At 40.6% G+C, this 23,409-nt stretch overlaps 2 protein-coding genes across 3 annotated transcripts in view; one reads left to right on the forward strand and one right to left on the reverse strand.

The window, feature by feature from the left end:
* Positions 1-1,966: 1,966 nt before the first annotated feature.
* TUBAL3 (tubulin alpha like 3) lies at positions 1,967-22,909 on the reverse strand. Of its 2 annotated transcripts, none has more exons than XM_070391368.1 (4): positions 22,896-22,909; positions 7,700-7,943; positions 4,873-5,025; positions 1,967-3,063 (listed from the first exon to the last, which is right to left on the reverse strand). In XM_070391368.1, exons 2-4 carry the CDS (start codon positions 7,791-7,793, stop codon positions 2,123-2,125), a joined length of 1,188 nt encoding a protein of 395 aa, XP_070247469.1. In that variant the 5' UTR covers positions 7,794-7,943; positions 22,896-22,909; the 3' UTR covers positions 1,967-2,122. The 2 variants fall into 2 exon arrangements, with proteins under 2 accessions (XP_070247469.1, XP_070247459.1); XM_070391358.1 differs by lacking the exon at positions 22,896-22,909 and adding an exon at positions 12,184-12,200.
* NET1 (neuroepithelial cell transforming 1) overlaps positions 22,372-23,409 on the forward strand; it is a 70,026-nt gene continuing 68,988 nt past the window's right edge. The window contains exon 1 of the mRNA XM_070391340.1: positions 22,372-22,600. Coding sequence (XP_070247441.1) covers positions 22,473-22,600 — 128 coding nt within the window. The 5' untranslated portion in view covers positions 22,372-22,472. The remainder of the gene's footprint in view (positions 22,601-23,409) is intronic.

The raw sequence follows: 23,409 nt of genomic DNA on the forward strand, positions 1-23,409 counted from the left end.
TGCAGGCTTAATCACCAGCCCTGGCTTGTGTTGGAGGCAACCAATCAATGTATCTCTCTCACATTGATGTTTCTCTCTCTGTCTCTCCCCCTCCCTTTCACTCTCTCTTAAAAAAAAAATCAATGGAAAAATATCCTCAAGTGAGAATTAGCAAAAAAAACAAACAAAAAAAAAAACTCAAGAGAGAATGGAAACAGAGTTTCTCAGTCATCCACATAGACTTGATATGGTTGTGAATAAAATAAAGACCAGGGAAAAGGACCAAGGGTATCTCCATTAGGGACAGACAATAGAAAAAAGGAATCTGAGGAGGAGAACCAAGTAGTGCCACAAGAGGCGAAGGAAAAGTTTCAAGGAAAAAAAATTACTAAATGCTTAAGCTCAAGAAATCTGAAGACTGATAAAGTCATTGTTTTGATAAATCTAGTATGATCAATGATCTTCAAAACAATAGTTTCAGTAGAATAATGGGAGTTCACTAAATCACAAAGGCTAAGGAGTGAGCAGAAGATGAGGTATATGCATCAAATGTATATTCCTTTGAAAAGTTTGATAGAGTGCAAACATGTGACAGTAAATTTTAAAAGTAATAGAATCCAGAAAAGGGTGTTGAATGTTGGAATGAGGAAACCTCGACATATAAGTAGAAAGAAGAAAAAAAAGTCAATGGAGAGAGACAGACTATGCAGGGGGTTGAAGAAACAAGGTCTCCTAGAGCAGTCAAGGGGAGAAGGTACACAAATCATAAGTAAAGAAGTCTTTCCTCTGGGATAAGAGGATATGTGAAGATTCAAAGTAATTTTTAAGGGAAGATCAAAGAGGAACACAAAAAGTTAAAGTCAAATAGATGTAATTTATATAAAGTAGGATATTAGGTGATCTCCTGGTGTTTTTCAATCTAATAATTATTGAGTACCAACTCTATGCCTGTCACTGTAGAGACTCAGATGAATAAGACAGACACTGCCTCAAGATCACATTTAATTAGTGCTTATACTCCTCAGAGTTATTTCAATCATTAGCTCAGGTGATCTCACTCTCTGAGGAAGAAAGGGCAAATATACCCTCTCAACCCTAGATACACATTTAAAAAGAGTAAAGGGAGTTATTTTGTCAAAAGGAAAATGATGCCAGGTGGAAGTATGGTTATGCCAAGACAGAACGAAGACTAAAACTGAGGGAAAATCTTTGCAGTATCTAGTTCACCTTAATTCTAACTATTAGGCTATACAACATGGCTTCTAAAAATCCAGCTAGTGATTTGAATGCATTTATAGCTATTTTGTCCATTTTAAATTAATACTCATTTGAAAATGGGTTACTACTAAACAGTAACACTGTTTAAAATACCAAAAATTAATTCTATTAAGTGGGGTTTTTTTACTTCAAATCCTCAAGTCACATCCCCTCCAATCCCCAGGGCTTCTCATTTAGCAAGTCTGTAGTGCTGGTCAAGAATCTGCTTTTTTTTTCTAAACTTGTGGAATGGTTCTGTGCAGGGTTCTGCAGCCACACTTTGAGAATACCTCCTCAAGGAAGGAAAATGGAAAAGAGATCACTTTCACCCTCTGACCAACAGGACACACAGATTCAAATTTATGAAAGACCCAAGAATATTCTTGTTTGTTTGTATAAAAAGCAAACTGAGATTTTAAGGGCACATTTGGAAGAAAAAGAATTATACTGAAAATGTTCATAATTTAATCAAAGTACAAATATAGACATGGATAACATTAATAATCAATATTTTGCTGTTTTTCACCTCAGGTATAGGATAGGGAAAGCATTAACTTTAGTGCTTCATAGTGTCATGGTTGAAAAGCAAAAAATATATAGCCAGGTTTCCACTCTGACAAAACACACATACAAACACACAAATGATAAGACCCAGAAAGGACTCCAAAGCTTAGAAGGTCCACAGGTAGCAGTGCTGAATTATACTAACAGACAAGAAAAGATGTTCTCATTGTTAATATTGGCTGATTTAATTTAGTGTGGAACTTATGTTCTTGCTTCATTTGATTTCTTTCTTCTTCTAATCAAAGGAACTCTACCCACCAACTGTAAAATGTCTTATAAAGTAAGCATGGCATTTAACATTATTTTCACCATCATATACACCTCAGAAACTTTGCCCCACCTCCTCATAATCCTTCTCCAGACATGCCAGATCTTTCCTGGCCTCTGAAAACTCCTCTTCTTCCATGCCTTCTCTGATGTACCAATGTAGAAATGCCTTCTTGGCATACATGAGATCAAACTTGTGATTCAGGCGGGCCCAGGCCTCTACAACTGCTGTGGTGTTGCTCAGCATGCAGACAGCCTGCTGGACCTTGGCCATTTCCCCGCCGGGCATCGTCATGGGTGGTTGACTGTTGATGCCCACCTTGAAACCAGTTGGACACCAATCTACAAACTGAACAGAGTTCCTTGACTTCATGGCTGCAATTGCTGCATTGACATCCTTAGGGACCACATCCCCTCTATAGAGTAGGCAGCAAGCCATGTACTTCCCCAGTCGAGGATCACACTTGACCAGCTGGTTGGAGACCTCAAAGCAAGCAGTGGTGATATCTGCCACAGAGAAGTCCTTGTGGTAGGCATTGTCAGCAGAAATGATGGGGGCAAAGGCTGTCATAGGGAAATGAATTCTCGGATAAGGTACTAGGTTGGTCTGGAATTCATTTAGGTCCACATTCAAGGGCCCTTCAAACCGGAGGGAAGCAGTAATGGAAGATACTGCCTGACCTATCAGCCTATTAATGATGGTGTAAGAGGGGCGTTCAATACCAAGTTTATGATGGCATATGTCATAGAGGGCCTCATTGTCCACCATGAAGGTACAGTCCGAGTGCTCTAATGTGAAATGGGTGGTGAGGATGGAGTTGTAAGGTTCTACTACAGCAGTGGAGATCCTGGGGGCTGGATAGACAGAGAACTCCAATTTAGTCTTCCTGCCGTATTGTATCGAGAGATGCTCCATTAAGAGAGATGTAAATCCTGATCCAGTGCCTCCTCCAAGGCTTCGGAAAATCAAAAATCCCTGTAGTGCACTGCACTGTTCTGCCTGGGAAAGAAAACAAGATGTAGGAACTCAGCCAAATAAAGCCAGAAGCCATGGTAATGGTGGGACACAAGTTCCCAAAACAAACCAAAACTTTCAGAAAGAACTGATTTACCATTATCAACTCTACAAAAACATTTACTTTGAAACATACTTGAGTGGTTACTTCTAGGATGGCAAAGCACTTTAGAGACTTACTATAAGAAAAGGATAAATATCCCACTGTTTTGCATTGCCCTCCATGAATATATCTGTATGTGATCTAAAGCAGGGTCTTTATCAATAGCAATGAAAATGATTAGCAAAACATTGAAGCAATATATTTTCCCCCATAGTAGATGAAATGCCTATCATTTCTATGCCCAGACTACTGGGCTGGTGTAAAGGCACTGTATTACCTAATGATTATGGCAAATGCCAAAATATTTCCTCGACAAATGTTCTCCAGACAAGTCCTTAAAGAATTAACTGTCAGTAAATAGAGTAACTAATCTTCAGGTAGGATGTGCCTCTGTTAATTTTACAAATGCTAAGTAAGATAAGTCAATCAGAGAAAGACAAGTAGTATATCATTTCACTCATATACGGAATCTAAAAAAGTAAAACTTATAGAAACAGAGAGTAGAATAGTGGTTGCCAAGCACTGGAGGTGGGGGAAATGGGGAGATTTTGGTTAAAGAGTAGAAATTTTCAGTTATAAGATAAATTCAAGATCTGGGACTCTAATGTCCAGGATGGTGACAATAGTTGTTGTTTACTTGAAAGTTGCTAAGAGAGTAGATCTTAAGTGTTGTCATGACAAAATTTATCAAAGTTAATTAGGTGAGGGGATGGAGGTGTTAACCTATTGTGGTAATCATTTTGCAACATATATGTGTATCATATCTATCATATGTGCACCTTAAATTTACACAATATTATATGGCAACTAGAGGCCCGGGGCACAGATTCATGCACCGGCGGGGGTCCCTCAGCCTGGCCTGCAGGGATCAGCCAAAACCAACAGTCCTACATCCCCTGAGGGATGTAGTAGTGCCAAAGCGGCAGGTGGCCGGGGGAGGAGCCCAAGCCCTGGCTGGGTGCCATACCACTCCTGCTCATCCAGGCCCCACTGCACCTGCCGCCACTGCCATAGCTCGGTAGGCTCGCTGCCACTCCACTGTGGTCTCCATGCGGCCATCCTAGGGCGATACTGGCATGCCTATGACCTATGACCAAGAAGCAGCCATAGGCTCGCGCCTAGTCAATCCCTATGCCAGTCCTGATCCCTGCCAGTCCTGATCCTGGTCCTGGTCCAGATGGGGGAGGGGCACACAGGGGGAGTGTCTGCAGGAGAGGCTCCTACAGCCTCAGCTGCACTCACCAGCCATGAGCCCAGGGTCTGGCACCACTGAGGGAGCACACTGACCACCAGGGGGCAGCCCCTGCATTGAGCGTCTGCCCTCTGGCGGTCAGTGTGCATCATAGCTACTGGTTGACATCACTTAGGCTTTTATATAGAGAGATTATATTTCAATAAAGCAGGAGGAAAATAAAGTAAAACATTTCCTCAATGAATCTAAACAAAAAAGAAGAAAATGGGGCTGTACAGAAAGTGCAAAGGCTTCTGTGGCCTTTCCTACTTAACAAAGTGTAATCAAAGCCCACATCGGGACACTTCCCAGCTCTGAGCATGGCCAGAGGTTTGGAGAAGAGAGGTTGGGTGATGATGGTGTTGATGGCAGAACTGCTACTGATGCTTGGGAGGTGTTTCACAGAATCCCAGGCACTCAGGCACACTTCCCCCAACCTGCTGAGAAGAGAGCCACTTGCCAGCTTTCGGATTCTCTCTAGCACAAGGTCGATGATCTCTGACCCCAGAGAGTAGTGTCCTCGGGCATAGTTGTTTGCAGCATCCTCCTTCCCGCTAACAAGCTGCTCTGGGTGAAAGAGAGAGCGGTGCTTGCCTGTTCGAATCCCATCTGCAGAGGGAAAAGCAGGTCAGTCATTCCACTCCATCAACTGCTAGCCCTCTGCTAATTCTCATACAACCCTGGACCATGAACCTCCCTTCTTCCCCAATGTTGTGGTAAAGCAATGGATTTAAACTACGGACTGGGCCTTCCTTAATCTAGGAAAGGGTATAACTATTTCCACACCAATTGAAAGTTTGCTGTTCCATCATATATTCTCTATTCATTTCTTAGAGTTACCATGACAACTTACATTAGACTGGGTGGCTTAAAACAGTAGAAATTTATTCGGAGGCCAGCAGTCTAAAATCAAGGTGTTAGTAAAGTTGGTTCATTTGGGAGGTTCTGAGGGAGAATCTGTTCTGCATTTGTCTCCTGGTTCTGATAGCTGCTGACAGTTTCTGGAGTTAATGGCCACTGCATCCCTCCACTATCTGCCTCCATTGCGCATGCTCTTTTCCCTGGGGGTCCACTCTTCTTCTAAGGACATGGATCATTGGACTTAGGGCCTCTCCTAATCCAGTATGAACTCATCTGAACAAAGTACATCTGCATGGTCCCTATTTCTAAACAAAGTCATATTCTGTGATTCTGAGTGGATGTAGATTTTTAGGAGATACTATTCGACCCATCCCACACCCTGTGGCACTTTGGCATTTTAAAACAAGTATTTCTAGCCACAGAGAGCCAACACTGTCCTTGAAAAGCATGGAAGAGGATACCAATTTAAATTTTTATTAGTATTATTTAAAGAGACTTTAACAAAGAAGGTGTGGAATGCTTTAATACCCAAATGACTCAAACGCAGTTAATATAAATGCCTGAGGCAGGGAAATCAATGGTAAGATGTTGGCAATATTCAATACAACCAGGTGCAACCCTTGTCTGGTTTCATTGCCTTTGAAAACCCTGGGCAGCTCGAGAAACGCAGCATGTTGAAGGCCCATGTCCCACACCCCTACCTTAGAATTACCCAAATAGCGTGACTCCTAAAGAATTATACAGTGGTGTTTGAAGGTTAAGTAGGCTTTTGGAATGTTGCCCTGGATATAGTTGGGGGCTGCATTCCATAGTAGTGAAGAATATGAGTTCAAGAGTTAATTTCCTTTGTTCCTATCTTGCCTTCCTCACTTCGCTATAGAGCAGGTACTTTTGTCTCTAGGCCTCAGTTATTATTTCACCTCACAAATAAGGATAATAACAAGACCTAGCCACTGAGTTATTATGAGTATTAAATGAGATCATAGAGCATGATGCATGGACCATATAATAAGAATTATAAATAGTAATGATAAAATTGGCTTCATGGCATGCATTTATTCAGATTTATCTTATTATACATCATGCCTTGGCACCAGATATTCATAGATAGTCACAGAAGCTCACTGCCTACAAGGAAATGCACTAATTTTCTAAGAGCAATATTATTCTCTCAAATTGTCTTGCTCTCCTGTATATGATATGACCATGAATTTTGTACACCCCCAAATGTTGAAATTTACTAATATTGAGTTTAAATGACTTTTAACTGATATATATACACACACAAAAAAAACTATCAAAGTTGGGGTTTTTTAAAGTTATATTTATAAATAAGACATAAGCAGGAAACTAATTCTGGGTAGACTCTGCTTCTCACCTGAAGCTCTAAGGCTGAGTTCAGTCTAAGGGGGGAGTTTATGGAATTCATGAAAGCCTGCTTCTTCATGATAATGTCCAGTTGAGATCTTGAGACTATTAGTTCCATAAATTCTTTCAGTGAAATCCACTTTCTTGTAAATCAGTGATTACAGTACCATTAAAACTGTCCACTCAACTTTCTGGAACTTTTCACATTGATAAGAGACTTACGTACCTGGCCCAGAATCCTCTATGACTTCCATGGTTTTAAAACACAATTATTTGATGATTCCTTTGCTTCCTTTCCCCCAATGCCATTCAGCTCCACTCTACTTAAATCACCATCACTCACAACTGTCTCCCCCTAAATCTTAAACTTGCAAAATCTTTTCCATGACCATACCTCCTTACTTCCCCCTACCTAAGCTGATGACCTAGCCCCAACTATCTTCCTAGTCTTCTCTCCCACCATTTTCCTACTCATACTAGGAGTTCCAGCCACACTGAACTCCTGTTAAACTTGCATGTTCCTCCATGCCTCGGTGAATTTGCAAATGTTGTTCCCCGGGAGGAGAGATTTGATGACTCCCCAGTTACTTATTCTGCTTCAGTAATACCGCTGTACCTTGCAGAAATTTCTATTATGAGGTTGTATCATATGAAACTGACATGTTTTAGGTAAAAAAAATTATCCATTGGCAATTTTGTATGGCTTAACTTAATACATTTATTAGTGTTGTGTTAATTATTTATATTTTCTTCTGCACTCAATTATGTTGATTTTCTATTAAAATATAATGGCTCTTACAAGAAGGCATACCTGGAAACAAAGACAATTATTCTCAGTGATCTAACTAAGGCAAGTTCTATAACCTTCCCAAGACACAGTTTCCTCATCTATAAATCGAGGATGACAACCATGTTTCCTAATGGAGTTGTTGAAAGATCACTTGAGCCTTCCTGTTCAGGTAGACTGTATAATCTGCCAGTCCTACCCACTGATACTTGATTTGTTTGCTTTGATTATGACCCTGGTTAAGCACACTGGAATGTAAAACCTTACCTATAACAGTTGGCTCTAGGTCAATGAAGAGTGCTCTGGGCACATGCTTCCCAGCTCTTGTCTCGCAAAAGAAGGTATTGAAAGAGGCATCCATATGCTCTGTTTTAGCAATTTCCAACTGATCCTTTCTATTGTCAAGAATAAAACCATCTGGATGGATTCCGTGTTCCAGGCAATACAGTTCCCAGCAAGCATCCCCAATCTGGATGCCAGCTTGGCCCACGTGAATGGAAAGGCACTCCCTCTGAAATAAGCCAGAATGAGTTAGAACCGAGCAGTCCTCCTTAGATCTCATGATCCATGTCACTCAGCACTTCTGCTTACAATGGACAGAAACCAAGCTAGCTTATGTAATAAGAGAAATTTATTATAAGGCAAAATGAAAATATCTCATGGAAACCAAACAGCAGGATACAGGTAAGCGTTAGGAACAACTGAACCAAGGACTCAAATTCCATTAAGAGGTTTCTTTTGACAACATAAATTAAGCACCTATTGTGTAATTGGTTAAGAATGAATTAAGACTATCTATATAGTTTTATATATAATATATGTACAAAATCAAGCTATCTTACCAAGAAAAAAATTAGCTGGTTATTAGAAAGGAATAAAACCAAAGTCAATGTATACCTTTGACACATATTGAAATCCATATCAGATAAATAAATATTGCTATCTTTTTATTTGTTTGTTTTCTTAATCCTCACCAAAGGTATTTTTTCCATTGATTCTTATTTTTTTAATATTTTTTATTGATTTCAGAGAGGAAGGGAAAGGGAGAGAGAGATAGAAACATCAATGATGAGAGAGAATAATTGATTGGCTGCCTCGTGCACACACCAAACTGGGGATCAAGCCCGCAACCAGGGCATGTACCCTTGACCAGAATCGAACCCAGACCCCTTCATTTCCCAGGCTGACATTCTAGCCACTGAGCCAAACCGGCTAGGGTTTTCCATTGATTTTTAGAGAGAATGGAAGGGAGGAAGGGAAAGAAGGGGGAAAGGAAGGGAAGAGACAGAGAAACGGAGAGAGAAACATTGATGTGAGAGAGACATATTGATTAATTGTCTCCCACACACCTCTGGACCTGGGCCAGGAATCAAACCTGCAACCCAGATATGTGCCCTTGACTGGGAATTGAACCACAACCCTTCAGTGTGGGAATTGATGCTCTAACCATTTAACACCACCAACCAGAGTGCCTTTACATATCTTGAGATTTTACACTTACTATTCTTATGGGTTCTAAATAAGGAAGGATGTTCTAAGCTTAAAAGTAGTTAAAAATTTACCAAGGGAACATGCAATAGATTTAATAACCCAGCAAAATTATATATATATATATATATATATATATATATATATATATATATATTTATATACATAAATTTTTCTAAAACACCCTTGAGATATCTACTAGATAAATAGGCAAATGGCATCAACAAATAATTACAAAAGAAAGAAGTAATCTAAAATGTAAAGATTTAGACACAATGGCATTCACAGTATTAAAATATAAAAGAGTGAAAACCAAGAACCAATCTACTTAACCATTTACCTATTGTTGGGCATTCAAAGGAAGATACATCAACACAATGACATGTTATCCAACCCTTAAACATTTACACACAAAAAAAAGGTATGACATGGGAAATGATATAATCTTTACTTTATATTTTATACTAGAGGCCTGGTGCACGGATTTGTGCACCAGTGGGGTCCCTCGGCCTGGCCTGAGAGGATTGAGCCAAAACCAGCTCTCTGACATCCCCCAAGTGGTCCCAGATTGCAAGAGGGTGCAGGCCCGGCTGAGAGACCCCACAGGTGCACGATCGGGGCCGGGAAGAAACAACATGAGAGCTCCAGGGTGTGTCCAGCCCCTCTCACCCAGTCCTGATTGGCTGGACCCCAACAGCAAGCTAACCTACTGCTCAGAGCATCTGCCTCCTGGTGGTCAGTGCACATCATAGCAACTGGTCGAACAGTTGAACAGTCGGACATTTAGCATATTATGCTTTTATTATATAGGATAAAGTAAAGATTATATCAACTGTATAATTGTACATGATATAGGATGTCACGTACATTTAAAAATAAGTTAGAAAAAGCGTTTTTAAAATGTATCAAAATATAACTGTAGTTATATCTGGGTAGTGATTTTCTTTTTCCTATTTAAACTTTCAATTTTCTTCATCAGCCTCTACTCTCCTATCCCACTTTCAAATCACCATTCACATTATTTAAAAAGCCAAACAACCTTTTTATTTGTAATTAAACAGATAAGTATCTATTCATCTAAGAGAGGAAAAGAAAAACTTAATCCTAAAAATCTGAAGTGATAGCAGTTGCTGATTTTAATATAGTTGATTTTGATTGCCAGTAGTCATGGGACAAGTCTAAGCAGTGGTCATATAAGGGAGAAGCCTGTCTTTTGTACCAGAGGGGCCCTTCAAGTTGTTTGCCTGATAAGCTGATAGGCAACCCTGCCCCTGTCCAGGGTTGCACTTTCCCAAGATCTGAGGTTCAACCACAAAAAGACCTCTCGTCAGAGGGCGGGAGGTCACATCCCTGCAATCTGACTTGCACTCTGTTCTCACTCAGCACATCAAACTTTGCACTTTGTCTCCTTGACTCACAAGACATAACACAGCCCTTTTTTGCTTTATGAGGAATTCAAGCTCACTACTTGAGTACTTCCCTCTTGTTTCTTCTCTATGCAAGTAGCAGTCTCTCCCAACAAAGGCTGTGAACTCAATTTAGAAAGCTCTTCAGTTAGTACCAACCAATATTCCAAACTCTTGGGCACATAAAAATCAAAACAACACATTCTACCATAAACAGCCTCTTCACACCCGTATGCCTACTCCTGTTGGACTTAAAAATTATCTCAGTATAATAGCTGCTTTAATCAGATCAAGACTCATCTAAATTCCTATATTTAGGTAAAAATGTAAAAGTGGGCGGGGGGAGGCTCATACTTCTACATCAGGAAAACCACTTACATGTAGATTTCTCTCACAACATCCTTCCTCAGCTATTGATCACCCAGTCCCCATGGGATGCACATGTGATATTTGCTTACAATATTTAGATCCAAAAAAAATCACCAACATAAAAAAACAATTGCTGCTCTGTGGCCTGTTATGCAAGTGGTTCAGACATAGGAGTGATACAGGTTTTTTTTTAACTCAGCAGGAATACTAGGCCCAACAAGGGCCAATCTTGTCTTTACTGGTTTGAGAAGCAGCTGAGTCTATAACATAACTGTGTCCCAGGGTACAGAATGTTATTTTCACTTTATTCTTCTCTTGGCCTTCCCCTCCTTCCCAAGCCATCTGTTAAAATATTAACCAAACTATAGAATAATAAAAGATTGCAAAATGCCCACTAAATATCAATATTGGTATGTCACAGCAGGTTAATACGTGGTTGCAAGAAATAATACAGAGATCTCCTGTATGCTTTGCCCATTTCCCCAATGGAAATATCTTGAAAGATTATAGTAAATACCATGACCAGAATATGAATCAATATAGCCAAGACACACCATTTCCATTACCATGAGTATCCTTCATATAGGAAGGCATCATTTTTAAGAGAAAAACAATCTGAATGTCCTAGAAATGTTAGACAGAGTTCCGTGGGGTGAGAAAGTCAAAGATGAAAAAGCAATTTGAAAGGTTGCTTCCATTTAAGAATTAAAAATGCTGAGATACTAAAAATTACTGTGACTGGTACATAGAGATTAAAGGGAAAGTGGCCCTAGCCGGTTTAGCTCAGTGGATGGAGCGTTGGCCTGTGGACTGAAGGGTCCTGGGTTCGATTCCGGTCAAAGGCACATGCCTGGGTTGTGGGCTCTATCCCCAGTGAGGGATGTGCAGGAGGCAGCCAATCAACGATTCTCTCTCATCATTGATGTTTCTGTCTCTCCCTCTCCTTTCCTCTCTGAGATCAATAAAAAATATATTTAAAAAAAAGAAAGAAAGTGAATCTTAAAGGGTGGTCCCCAAAGGACTAAACTCAAGAGAGAACAAAGATGTCCTTGCACTTTACCTGTCAATTTATGAGATTAACAATGGTAACCTGGGTCTGAGGTCCCCAGAAACTCTAAAACCATATTTGGAAGTGAAGCAATTGATTTATACAGAAAAAAATCAGCACACCAGATCTAAAACCAATGTAAAAACTAAAGAAAGGAGAGGTTCTTGCTTCAGCATTTCAGTTAAAGGCAATAAACACCTGAAAATCAACTATGCTTTTGCTAAAAGCAGCAAAACTAAAGCTGAATAGAGGAGAGCTTATTCAAATCAGCTTCAAACAGAGATGTTAAGAGAAACAATGGTTCTTTAAAAATTTATTCTCTCATATCAAGAATTTATTAAAAATCCCTTGGAAGGGAAGAGGGCCAAATTTAATGAGTAAAATGTTCTACAACACCAAAGCAACACTGTCTACAATGTACAAGCACAGTAGTCACTTACCATGCTGAGTTGAAGGTGCCCCCTGGTAATGAGTGACAGAGTATGCCCAGGTGAGCTTTATCACAGGGCAGGAAATGACTCCGCCTGGGAGTTGAGCTGCGGGCGTCACTTAAAGCAGCACAGCCACTTTTCAGCTCTTCAGTCTCAATGTGACTGTGGTGGCTTAAACACCCTGAGATATTGCTATGATTAACTGAGATTTGCAAAGGAATTAGAAGAAAATGAGAAAAACTTCTTTTGTAATATAATTTTTTAAATGCATCATTTCTTTAGTAATTCCTTTTTTCCTTGAAAAATTAAGTCTTAAAGGAAAAAGTTTCCTCAAGTAATAATAATTGGAATTTCAAATCCGGGGAAGTTTTCTGATGTGATAGTTTTATGTGTCAAGGTGGCTAGCCTTTAGTGCTCAGTTATTCAATCAAACACTAATCTAGGTATTGCTGTGAAAGCATTTTGGTTTTACACTGACAATCACTTCAATTTAAGTAAAGATTGTCCTTGATATGGTGGGTGGGCCTCATTTAATCACTTGAAAGGCTTTTAAAAAAGAAGCATCTTTAGCTTCAGCTCATAAGCAAGTTGCCAATCTGATCCACCAATTTCAGGCTTTAAGTGTCCATGATAGTATTCCATTAAATATATATTCCACATACATACACATACACACACATAAAGAAGTCTTAAAAGAAAAAAGTATTTGTGTGTGATATAATGCAAGTACATAAATTTGATGTTTAGTTATGATTTCCGTTCTTTTGCAAGTTCCCTTCTTAGGTATTTTTTAATATAGACTAGGCAATTTATTGCTAAGTAATGAGAAAAGGAAAATCTAAGCAAGAAATTCTTCTTTAAAAAAAGAAAGAAATCTTCAGCTCTGAGAAATAATTTTGATGGAGGTCCTGACATTTCTGAAGTTATCTTTGCTAATTATCTGTTGGCAGCCCTGGCTGCCCCAACCCAAATAGTTTCCCATTGTCATTGTCACACCCACAATGTCCATGTTTCTCCCTTTTTCCTCCTCTATTCTCCTCCCCTGTTACTAACATAATTCCGTATTTTAAAGTTTCAATAGTCTCTTTGTAAGATAGTCTAAGCATAAAAGAAATTAGTCTCAATCTATTTCTAATTAATAGAGCTTTTTCTAGCCACACATTTTCTTCTGTAGTTTAATTCTCCCTCTTAAGCCCTACAGCTAATACTCCAGTTTCTAATTTTTCTGTATTTTTACTGCAATATCTGAAAACAATCCTATATAATAAATAGATAACTGATAGATAGAAGCAAAAAAATAGAGGCGCACGCACACACACACACACACACACACACACTAGATTTTAAGAAACAAATATGATTTCAGCCTGAGGGTGAATTCTATGCACAAACAGGCCAATAGAAATCAAGACTTAACTAGAACAGAAGATCCCACATAACCCACATAAGGGACTTTCCTGGAGCACCCAGTTCAGGTGCTCAAGAAGATTGCACCACTGAGTCCCACAGGACACCTAGTATATAAGGACACCCTACCAATACTGGAAGTCATAGCAGTTCTCCATAATACATAGAAACAAACACAAAGAGGCAGCCAAAATGGGGAGAAAAAGAAACGTACCCCAAATGAAAGAATAGGTGAAATCTCCAGAAAAGGAGCTACAAGAATTGGAGGCAAGTAATTTACCAGGCATCGTATTCAAAAAATGGTTATAAGGATGCACAAAAAACTTAGTGAGAGCTCAACAAAGAGATAGCAAGCATAAAAAAGAACATAGAAACCATAAAAAAGAACCAGTCAGATATGAAGAATACAATATCTGAAATAAAGTATAGACTAGTAGTAATAAACAGTAGGTTGGATGAAGCAGAGGAAGAAAGGCAAGGTAGCAGAAAACACTCAAACTATTCCAAAAAATTAAAGAGGAGGTAAAATTCCCAAATTCATTTTACTAATTCCAAAACCAGATAAACCCACTACAAAAAAAAATTATAGGCCAATATCCCTGATGGACATACTTGCTAAAATCCTCAAAAATATTACCAAACCAGATCCAACAATACATTAAAAAGCTCATACATGATAATCAAGTGAGATTTATTATGGAGATGCAAGATTAATACAATATCCACAAATCAATAAATGTGATATACCACATAAACAAAATAAAGGATAAAAATCACATGATCATATCAATAGATGCAGAAAAAGCTCTTAATAAAATCCAACACCCACTTATGATAAAAACTCTCAGCAAAATGGGGATAGAATAAACATACCTCAACATAATAAAGGCCATATGTGGTAAACCCACAGCCAATATCATACTCAATGGGCAAAAACTAAAAGTGTTTCCCTTAAGATTAGGAACAAGACAAACATATCCACTTTTACCATGCTTATTCAACATAGTACTGAAAGTCCTATTCATAGTAATAAAAAAATCAAAAGGCATCCAAATTGGAAGAAGCAAAACTGTCATTATTTGAAAATAACATGATACTGTATAGAGAGAATCTTAAAGATTCCACCAAATAACTACTAGAACTGATAAATGAATTCAGTAAAGTAGCAAAATATAAAATAAATATCCAGAAATCAGTTGCATTTTTACACAGCAATAATGAACTATTAGAAAGGAAAACTAAGAAAATTTACAATTGCATGAAAAAAATAAAATAAAATACCTTGAAATAAATTTAACTAAGGATGTAAAAACCTGTAATCAGAAAATTATAAGACACTGAAGAAAGAAGTTGAAGAAGATACAAATAAGTGGAAGCATATAGCATGTTCATGGATAGGAAGAATCAACACCATTAAAATGTTCATACTACCTAAAGCAATCTATAGATTCAACACAATTCCTATCAAGGTACCAATGGTGCCCTAACCAGTTTGGCTCAGTGGGTAGAGCATTGGCCTGCGGACACAAGGGTCCCAGGTTCGATTCTGGTCAAGGGCATGTACCTTGGTTGCAGCCACATCCCCAGTAGGAGGTGTGCAGGAGGCAGCTGATTGATGCTTCTCTCTCATCGATGTTTCTAACTCTCTATCCCTTTCCCTTCCTCTCTGTAAAAAAAATCAATATATTTTTAAAAAAGATACCAAAGGTGTATTTCACAGAACTAGAACAAATATTCCAAAAATTTATATGGAACCACAAAAGACCTCAGATAGCCACAGCAATCTTGAGGAACAAGAACAAAGTTGGAGGAATAACACTACCTGATATCAAACTACACTAAAGGTCATAGTAATCAAAACAGCACAGTATTGGCATAAAAACAGACATATAGATGAATGTAACAGTATAGAGAGAACAGGAAAAAAAATCCATGCCTTTATAGTCAATTAATATTCTACAAAGGAGGCAAGAACCTACAATTGGGTAAAAATAGTTAATTCAATAAATGATGTTGGGAAACTGGACAGATACAGGCAAAAAAGTGAAATTAGACCACCTTCATACACCTTACACAAGACTAAACTCATAATGTATTAAAGATTTAAATGTAAGACTTGAAATCATTAAATCTTGGAAGAAAACATAGGCAGTAAAATAGATATTTCTCATAGCAATATTTTTCCTGATGTCTCCTTGGACAAGAGAAACAAAGAAAAAAATAAACAAGTGAGACTACAGCAAACTAAAACGTTTTTTCACAGCAAAGAAAACCATCAACAAAATGAAACGACAACCCACTGAATGAGGAAAAAATATTAGTCAATGATACATCTAATAATGGTAAATAGGTTAATATCCAAAATTTATAAAGAACTTATAACACACACAAAAAAATCCAATTAAAAATGACCAAAGGACCTCCAAAGATGGCAAATAGACATATGAAAGATGTTCAACATCATTAATCATCAGAAAAATGATGATTTCATCCCACATCTGTCAGAATGGCTATAATCAATAGATCACCAAACAAGTGTTGGCGAGGTTGTGGAGAAAAGGGAAACCTTGTGCACTGTTTGTGGGAGTACAGATTGATACAGCCGCTGTGGAAAGCAGTATAGAGTTACCTCAAAAAAGTATAAATGGAACTGCCTTATGACCCAGTGATTCCACTTCTGGGAATATATCTGAAGAAACTGAAACACTAATTCAAAAGAATATATGCACCCCTATGTTCATTGCAGCATTATTAACAATAGCCAAGATTTGGAAGTGGTCCAAGTGTCCATCAGTAGATGAATAAATAAAAAAGTTGTGATACATTTACACAATGGAATATGATGAGATCATACAAAATAAGGAAATCTTGCCCTGGCTGGGTTGCTCAGTTGGTTGGAATGCTGTCCCAACACTAAAAGGTTGTGGGTCTGATTTCTGGTCAGGGTACATACCTAGGTTTCAAGTTTTATCCCCAGTCAGACACATATGGGAGGCAACCGATCACATGAATGTTTTTTTTCTCTCTCTCTTTCTCCTTTGTTCTCTCTCTAAAATCAGTAAACATATCCTTGGGTAAATATATTTTTAAAAAAGAAGGAAATCTTACCGTTTGCTATAGCATGGATGGACCTGGAGAGTATTATGCTAAGTGAAATAAGCCGGTCAGAGAAAGGCAAGTACCATATGATTTCACTTATATGTAGAACCTAATGAACAAAATAGAAACAGACCCATAGATACAGAGAACAGACTGACAGAGGGAAAGGGGTGTGGGAGGAAGTAGAATAGTGTAAAGGTTGTGGGGTGAGAGGAGGTTGAAGAGGGTAAAGGTGGGATAAATGGTTATAGAAGAAGACGACTTGGGGTGGTGGTGAGCACACAATACAATATACAGATGATGGCTCATAGAATTGTACACCTGAAACTAATAAAATTTTATTAACCAACTAGAGGCCCAATGCATGAAATTTCTGCAAGAGTAGGCCTCGCAGCTGCAGTGGCTGCCTGGATCCCTTCCTCGCAGCTGTGGGCCAGCTGCCTGGATCCATCCTTTGCTGGCTTGGTCAGGAAGGATGTCCGGAAGGACGTCTGGGAGGACTTTCGGAAGGATGTCCGGAAGGACTTCCGGTCTAATTAGCATATTACCCTTTTATTATATAAGATGTCACTACAATACATTCAATAAAATTATTTTTTTAAAGAAAGTTTTCACCCTGGCCAGTGTGCTCAGTAGTTAGTGTGTCAGCCCTTGAACTCAAGGATCTTGGGTTTGATTCACAGTCAAAGACAGGTACCTGGATTGTGGGTTCCCTCCCCACCCCCAGTTGGGACTCGTATGGGAGGCAACCAGTTGATGTGTTTCTCTCACGTGGATGTTTCTCTCTCTCTCCTCTTCTTCCTTCTTCTCCCTCCCTCCTCCCCTCCCTCTCTTCCATTCTCTCTTAAAAACAATGGAAAAAAATATCCTCAGGTGAGGATTAAAAAAAAAGAAAGTTTTCTTTTTAAAATAAATTTATCATAAGAGGAATCTTCCCTTTGGAAGCTTAAGAAATCATAGCTACCATATCTTTAAGTCATTCTTCCAATTCTTATTTTTCTGCAAAACATTAATCTGAGGGTTTGATAAAAGAACTGAAATGTCTGTGATGCAAAATGGTAAATCAGATTGTTGGAAGTGGCAGAAAAAAAAAAAAAAAAAAAAGAACATGGAGCTGGCAAGAACTACCCATCCCCAGCATCTTTCTTCTATAACCCAAGTTATATACAGTTGGTACATACCATGTGACTTTACTGGTTGCTGAAACCAGCACATGTATCATTTAGTAAGCAGTTTTACAAACACAGAGTTTAATTTATTTAGATAATGTAAGAAAATAGATTTTAGAAATATTGATTTACATATTAATTGATATTAGTATACAATTAATATATAAATTGTTAAATATCAATTTAATATCTACATACATGATGAGTAGTGTCATTGCATATAGTCAAAGATTTTAAAAATAATCTTTGAGGAAGTCCCCCAAGAGAATATTTGCATACCGATGGCTGTAAATGTGTGGTTGAAAAACTTGGAACATATTTAGGTCTAACTAAGATAATAAGAATACCTTCTTAGAAAGGGAAGTCTAGATTCTAAATATCTATCCTATCTAATAAAAGACAAAAGGGTAATTGACCGTACCTCCGCTACGCTTCCCATTGGCTAATCAGGGCAATATGCAAATTAACTGCCAACAAAGATGGTGGCCAGCAGCCACGCAGCTAAAGCGAGCAGGAAGCTTGCTTGCTCCAGTGATGGAGGAAGCCAAGGTTCCCCGCCTGCTGCGGCCTGGCTCTGAGCTCCAGAAGCAACAATGTTTTAATTATAGAAGCTAAACAAACCCCAGATACATGCTTTCAGCCGGCCGCGGCCTCGGAGCTGGGAGCGCCAGTGATGGCAACAATGTTTCAATTATAGAAGGTAAATAAATCCCAGAATAAAAAAAAAAAGAAAAAAAGGAGAGGCTGGGAGCTTCAGTCGCCCGCCAGCCTGAAAATGGCCCTCAGCCCCTCACCCAGACTGGCCAGGCACCCCAGTGGAGACCCCCACCCTAAAGGGGGTGTGGCCAGCCTGAAAACAGCCATCAGCCCCTCACCCAGGCTGGCCAGGCACCCCAGCAGGACCCCCACCCTGATCCAGGACACCCTTCAGGGCAAACCAGCCGGCCCCCACCCGTGCACCAGGCCTCTATCCTATATAGTAAAAGGGTAATATGCAAACTGACCCTAACAGCAGAAAGACTGGGAATGACTGGCCACTATGACACACACTGACCACCAGGGGGCAGACGCTCAGTGCAGGAGCTGCCCTCTGGTAGTCAGTGTGCTCCCACATGGGGGAGCTCTGCTCAGCCACAAGCCAGGCTGATGGCTGCCAGTATAGCAATGGTGGTGGGAGCCTCTCCTGCCTCCTCAGCAGCGCTAAGGATGTCCAACTGCAGCTTAGGCCTGCTCCCCGCTGGCAAGTGGACATCCCAGAGGGCTGCCGGGCTGCCAGAGGGATGTCTGATTGCCATCTTAGGCCCAATCCCCTGGGGAGCAGGCCTAAGCCAGCAGGTGGTCATCCCCCAAGGGGTTCCAGACTGCGAGAGGGCAGAGGCCAGGCTGAGGGACCCCCCCCTCCAGAGTCCACAAATTTTTGTGCACTGGGCCTCTAGTATATGTAGAAAAACCTAAGTGTCTGGCTGACTGGCCAGTAGCTATGATGCACCCTGACGACCAGGGGGCAGATGCTCAATGCAGGAGTGGAAACCACAGGCATGGAAACATGGAACAGACTGATGAATCTCAGAGGGAAGGGGGGGAAGTGGGGAGGGCAGGAAGAGATTAACCAAAGATCTTATATGCATACTAGAGGCCTGGTGCACAGTGGGGGTCCCTTGTGCTGGCCTGCAGGGATCTTGCTGAAACCGGTTCTCTGACATCCCCCAAGGGGTCCCAGATTGTGAGAGGGCACAGGCCAGGCTGAGGGACCCCACTGGTACATGAATCCATGCACTGGGCCTCTAGTATACTATAAAAGCTGAAATTTAATCATTCCCTCAAGCTCTGCTCTGAAGAATTTGTTAATGGAGATGGGCAGTCTACAAAGAGCTGAGAAAAAGAGGAGTCAGGGAATATTTGTCATATATTCAACACTGTTCTAAGGCAGAGTAAGGCATTGCCTTTGGGGGCAGGGGCATTCAGGCACCAGAAAGTTTATATCTTGTAGAATCAAGAAAGTTCGCATGGCTTTTTTCATGTCTTGAATGATTAACCCTCAGAATGGTCCACTTTCTTTCACTCTGCTTCTAGGATACCCAGCTATTTTGTTATTAAAATTTGTCTTCCACTCGTAGTTTCCCTAGTGTATCTAGCACTAGGGCCTGGCATAATATGTAGAAATTCAATAAATATTTGTGAATAATTAAACAAAATAGTAAGTTCCCAAGTATCTGAAAATTGAAAAGAAGTGCTCGGCAGAAAACAATAGTATTCTGATCACTGGAAAGAAATCTCTCCCCACTGAGAATCCCCACATCAACATCCGGGATTATCTGTCACTTTGCAAATTGATTATTACAGATTGCCTATCTCCAATTACACTGTCAGAACCAGTTTTAAGAATTGCAGAACTGACAGACTCTAACTTTTGAAGACCTTATCAAAGTACTGGGTTAGAATGATGAAACTGCAGTTTTAAAAGGTCAAATTTCAGCGACTTCACATGGTATGATCTAAAAGTGTGCATCCTATGAAGCTCTGTAGGGTGGAGACCAACTTCCCATACTGTACGTCTATGTTGTTTTATTCCAACTGCTAAAAAGCAATACTTTCTTCTTTAATTTTGGGGGTGAAGGTAGGATAAGGTAGAACAGAGGTGGTTCTTGACTGTAGGCATCTTACTCTCTTAACTTCTTAACCTTTTCTTAAAGCTAAAATTGTTTCCCTTGTGTTATAAATGTAATACAAGTTCAGTGCCACATGATTGAAAAATAATTATAAATATAAGAAGAAAATTGTGATACTGGTTACAGACATTTTAATATATTGATTTCATCTTTTCCTTTGTTAAATCTCTTATACTTCATAACTCTGAATATATTAATGTGCCTCTATATACCAGATTTTTATTTAAAAATCACAATATACTATTCTGTACACACTTCATAGTTAATTTTTATTTAAATATATTTTATTGTTTTTTTACAGAGAGGAAGGGAGAGGGATAGAGAGTTAGAAACATTGATGAGAGAGAAACATCGATCAGCTGCCTCCTGCACGCCTCCCACTGGGGATGTGCCCGCAACCAAGGTACATGTCCTTGACCGGAATCGAACCTGGGACCTTTTGGTCCGCAAGCCGACGCTCTATCCACTGAGCCAAACTGGTTAGGGCCATAGTTAATTTTTATTGCCCCAAAATATTCTTTCCAGTGGATCCACCATAATTAACAATTTCCCTATCATTGTGTATTTAGATAATCTTTACTTTTTCTGATGCCATTAAATAACAGTGCCATTAAAATCTTCATATTGTAGGCGAAACAAAACTTTACTTCTGTCCTCTTAGGATATCTGGTTCAGTATTTCATTTAAAATGACAGAAGACAGATTAATAGGAGAAAAGCAAACAGATTTTTACATGTACATGGGAGCCCCCATAGGAAAATGAAGACCCAAAGAAGAGGCAAAATCTTAGTGCGTATATGCTAGGTCAAAGGAAGAGAGGCAACTGGGAAAAATTAACATATATATGTATATATATATATATATAGAGAGAGAGAGAGAGAGAGAGACTAAAGAAGAAGATAAGAGTTATTTTAATAAAGTCTTTTTGTACAGAATGCACTCTCTCTTGGCTCCTCCCATCTCCAGGGATAATGTTTCTTAATGTTTCTCTCCTCCAGGTATAGGGAAGGCAGCTTTCACATGGGAGTTCTATCTCCCACTTTCAGGAAGAAAGGGGAAGGTGAGCGTACTCTTCTTGCACCTGGTGTTCTTCAAGTGCCTGTAGCTCAAAATAATCCTAATCTCCAAGTAGCATATTTCGGGTGACATATTCTGCGACCCTTCAATGTACATGTAGTTCTATTTCCTAGGATAGATTCCCAGAAACGGAATCATAGTGTCACAGGAGAGGTTAATTTAAAGGCTTGTACATATAAAAAGCAATCTTTAAAATAGTAAACAATGTGCTACTTAACAATTGTCTTTTTTATTTGAAAAGGTCCTTATTTTGATGTTCTGCCTTCTTCACTCTTTTGCTGCCTTCTTCACTCTCTTGCTGAAGAGAGATTGTCTCTTCCGCACTGGGAGACAGGAGGGCTCATCATTTGATTTTAAGGGTTTCCTAGAGACAGCCCTAATACTTCCCATTACCTTTGGCAATTTGGGGGGGCGAGGGGAGCTATTTTACATGAATAATTTAGCGTACAAGCCCCAAACCTCATCTTAGGTCATTATTTTCGACCATTCTTGTGCCTTGGCCTGCGGTGAAAGTCCTAATGAACAGTGAAATAGGTATCGGGCCTTGGTATTCAGGAATAGAATAAAATCCAAGGCCACCCAACTAATCTGCAGGGCTGTTCCTTCCAACCATCTTCCCTTTCCCGCTTCTGGGGCGCCAGGAGGGGCGGGGAGAGGGAGAGGGGCGGGATTCACGTTTCCTAGCAACCGCCGGGCTGTCCCATGATTGGCTGGCCGCAGGGCGGCCACCATTTTCAAACCCCGGAAGATGGCGGCGGCAGCGGCGGCGGCTCAATCCTGACAGAAACTTCTCTCCGGACAGAGAAGTGCTTGGGCACGGTGCCCATCCCGGCGGACTTCCCGGGCACCCGGCCACTGCCCCATCCCCCTGCGCGCCATGGAGCCCGAGCTGGCGGCCCAGAAGCCACCCCAGCCGCGGAGACGAAGCCGCCGGACTTCCGAGCTTGGCGCCGGCGGCGCCGCGGGGCCTTCACCTGACACCCCCGGGCCGGAGCCGGACCGCAGGTGAACGCGGGGGCCGGCAACGACTGGGACCCGGGCCGCTGGCCCGAGGCCCGAGAGGGTGGTAGGTGGTAGGTGGCAGGAGTGGCGGGCGGTCACCCTCTTCCTCTCGGCCTCCCTCTGGCGGGGGCTGCGGACTCGGGCTGGTCACTCGCCTCCCCGCTCGGGAGGGAGGCGGGCCGGGCCGGGCCGCGGAGGCCGGTTGTCCCCGCCGGCTGGGCAGCTACCGGAAGGGGGCAGTGCCGAAGGAGGCCGAACCCGCCCTGGAGCCCGCGGGGCTGGGGGAGAGGAATGTTACCTGCAGTGCGGGGACTTCGGACACTCCCAGGGCCATTTAATAATGCCAGAGCCATGCTCCCTGGATATGCATCCTGGTTCTGCCGCTGCCTGCTCTAAGGCTTTGGCCGAGTTAGTTAATGCGCGGCCCCCGCTTCTTCATCCATAAAGTGGGGCTAGTGATGATCCCTACCTTGTGGAGTCGCTGTGGGGATCATGAGTCAAAGCATATCACTCACACAGGCATGTCAAATGCTGAGAATAGTGCCTGGTCCATAATAAGCACTCAACGCATTTTTTGCTGTTATTAAACAAACGAAAATCATTGATTCATCCATTTTGGTGTTGAAAGAGAGAGAGCCTTAAAAATTGGTACAGCTTCTTTTATATATTAGGCTTTTTGAAGCTCAGTGAAATTTCACAGCTGGATTCTGGGAATGTGTTGTCCTGTATTTCCTAACTCCTAATGTCATGCTGTTTGCCATGCTCCCTCCACTGAAGGTCTCTAAAGAGTTCTGTTAGTAATCGTAACCGGT

This window comes from Myotis yumanensis, unplaced genomic scaffold, assembly GCF_028538775.1.
Source record: "Myotis yumanensis isolate MYYU_CA2020_CCGP unplaced genomic scaffold, mMyoYum1.0.hap1 SCAF_1, whole genome shotgun sequence".
NCBI lineage: Eukaryota > Metazoa > Chordata > Mammalia > Chiroptera > Vespertilionidae > Myotis > Myotis yumanensis.

What these genes read in the sequence shown, in the direction of transcription:
- TUBAL3 (XM_070391358.1), bottom strand. An exon ending in CCTAGAGCCAACTGTTATAG is followed by an intron (nt 5,026 to 7,699) that starts GTAAGGTTTTAC and finishes TTCCCTCTGCAG; the next exon opens with ATGGGATTCGAACAGGCAAG. An exon ending in GAGAATCCGAAAGCTGGCAA is followed by an intron (nt 3,064 to 4,872) that starts GTGGCTCTCTTC and finishes TTTCCCAGGCAG; the next exon opens with AACAGTGCAGTGCACTACAG.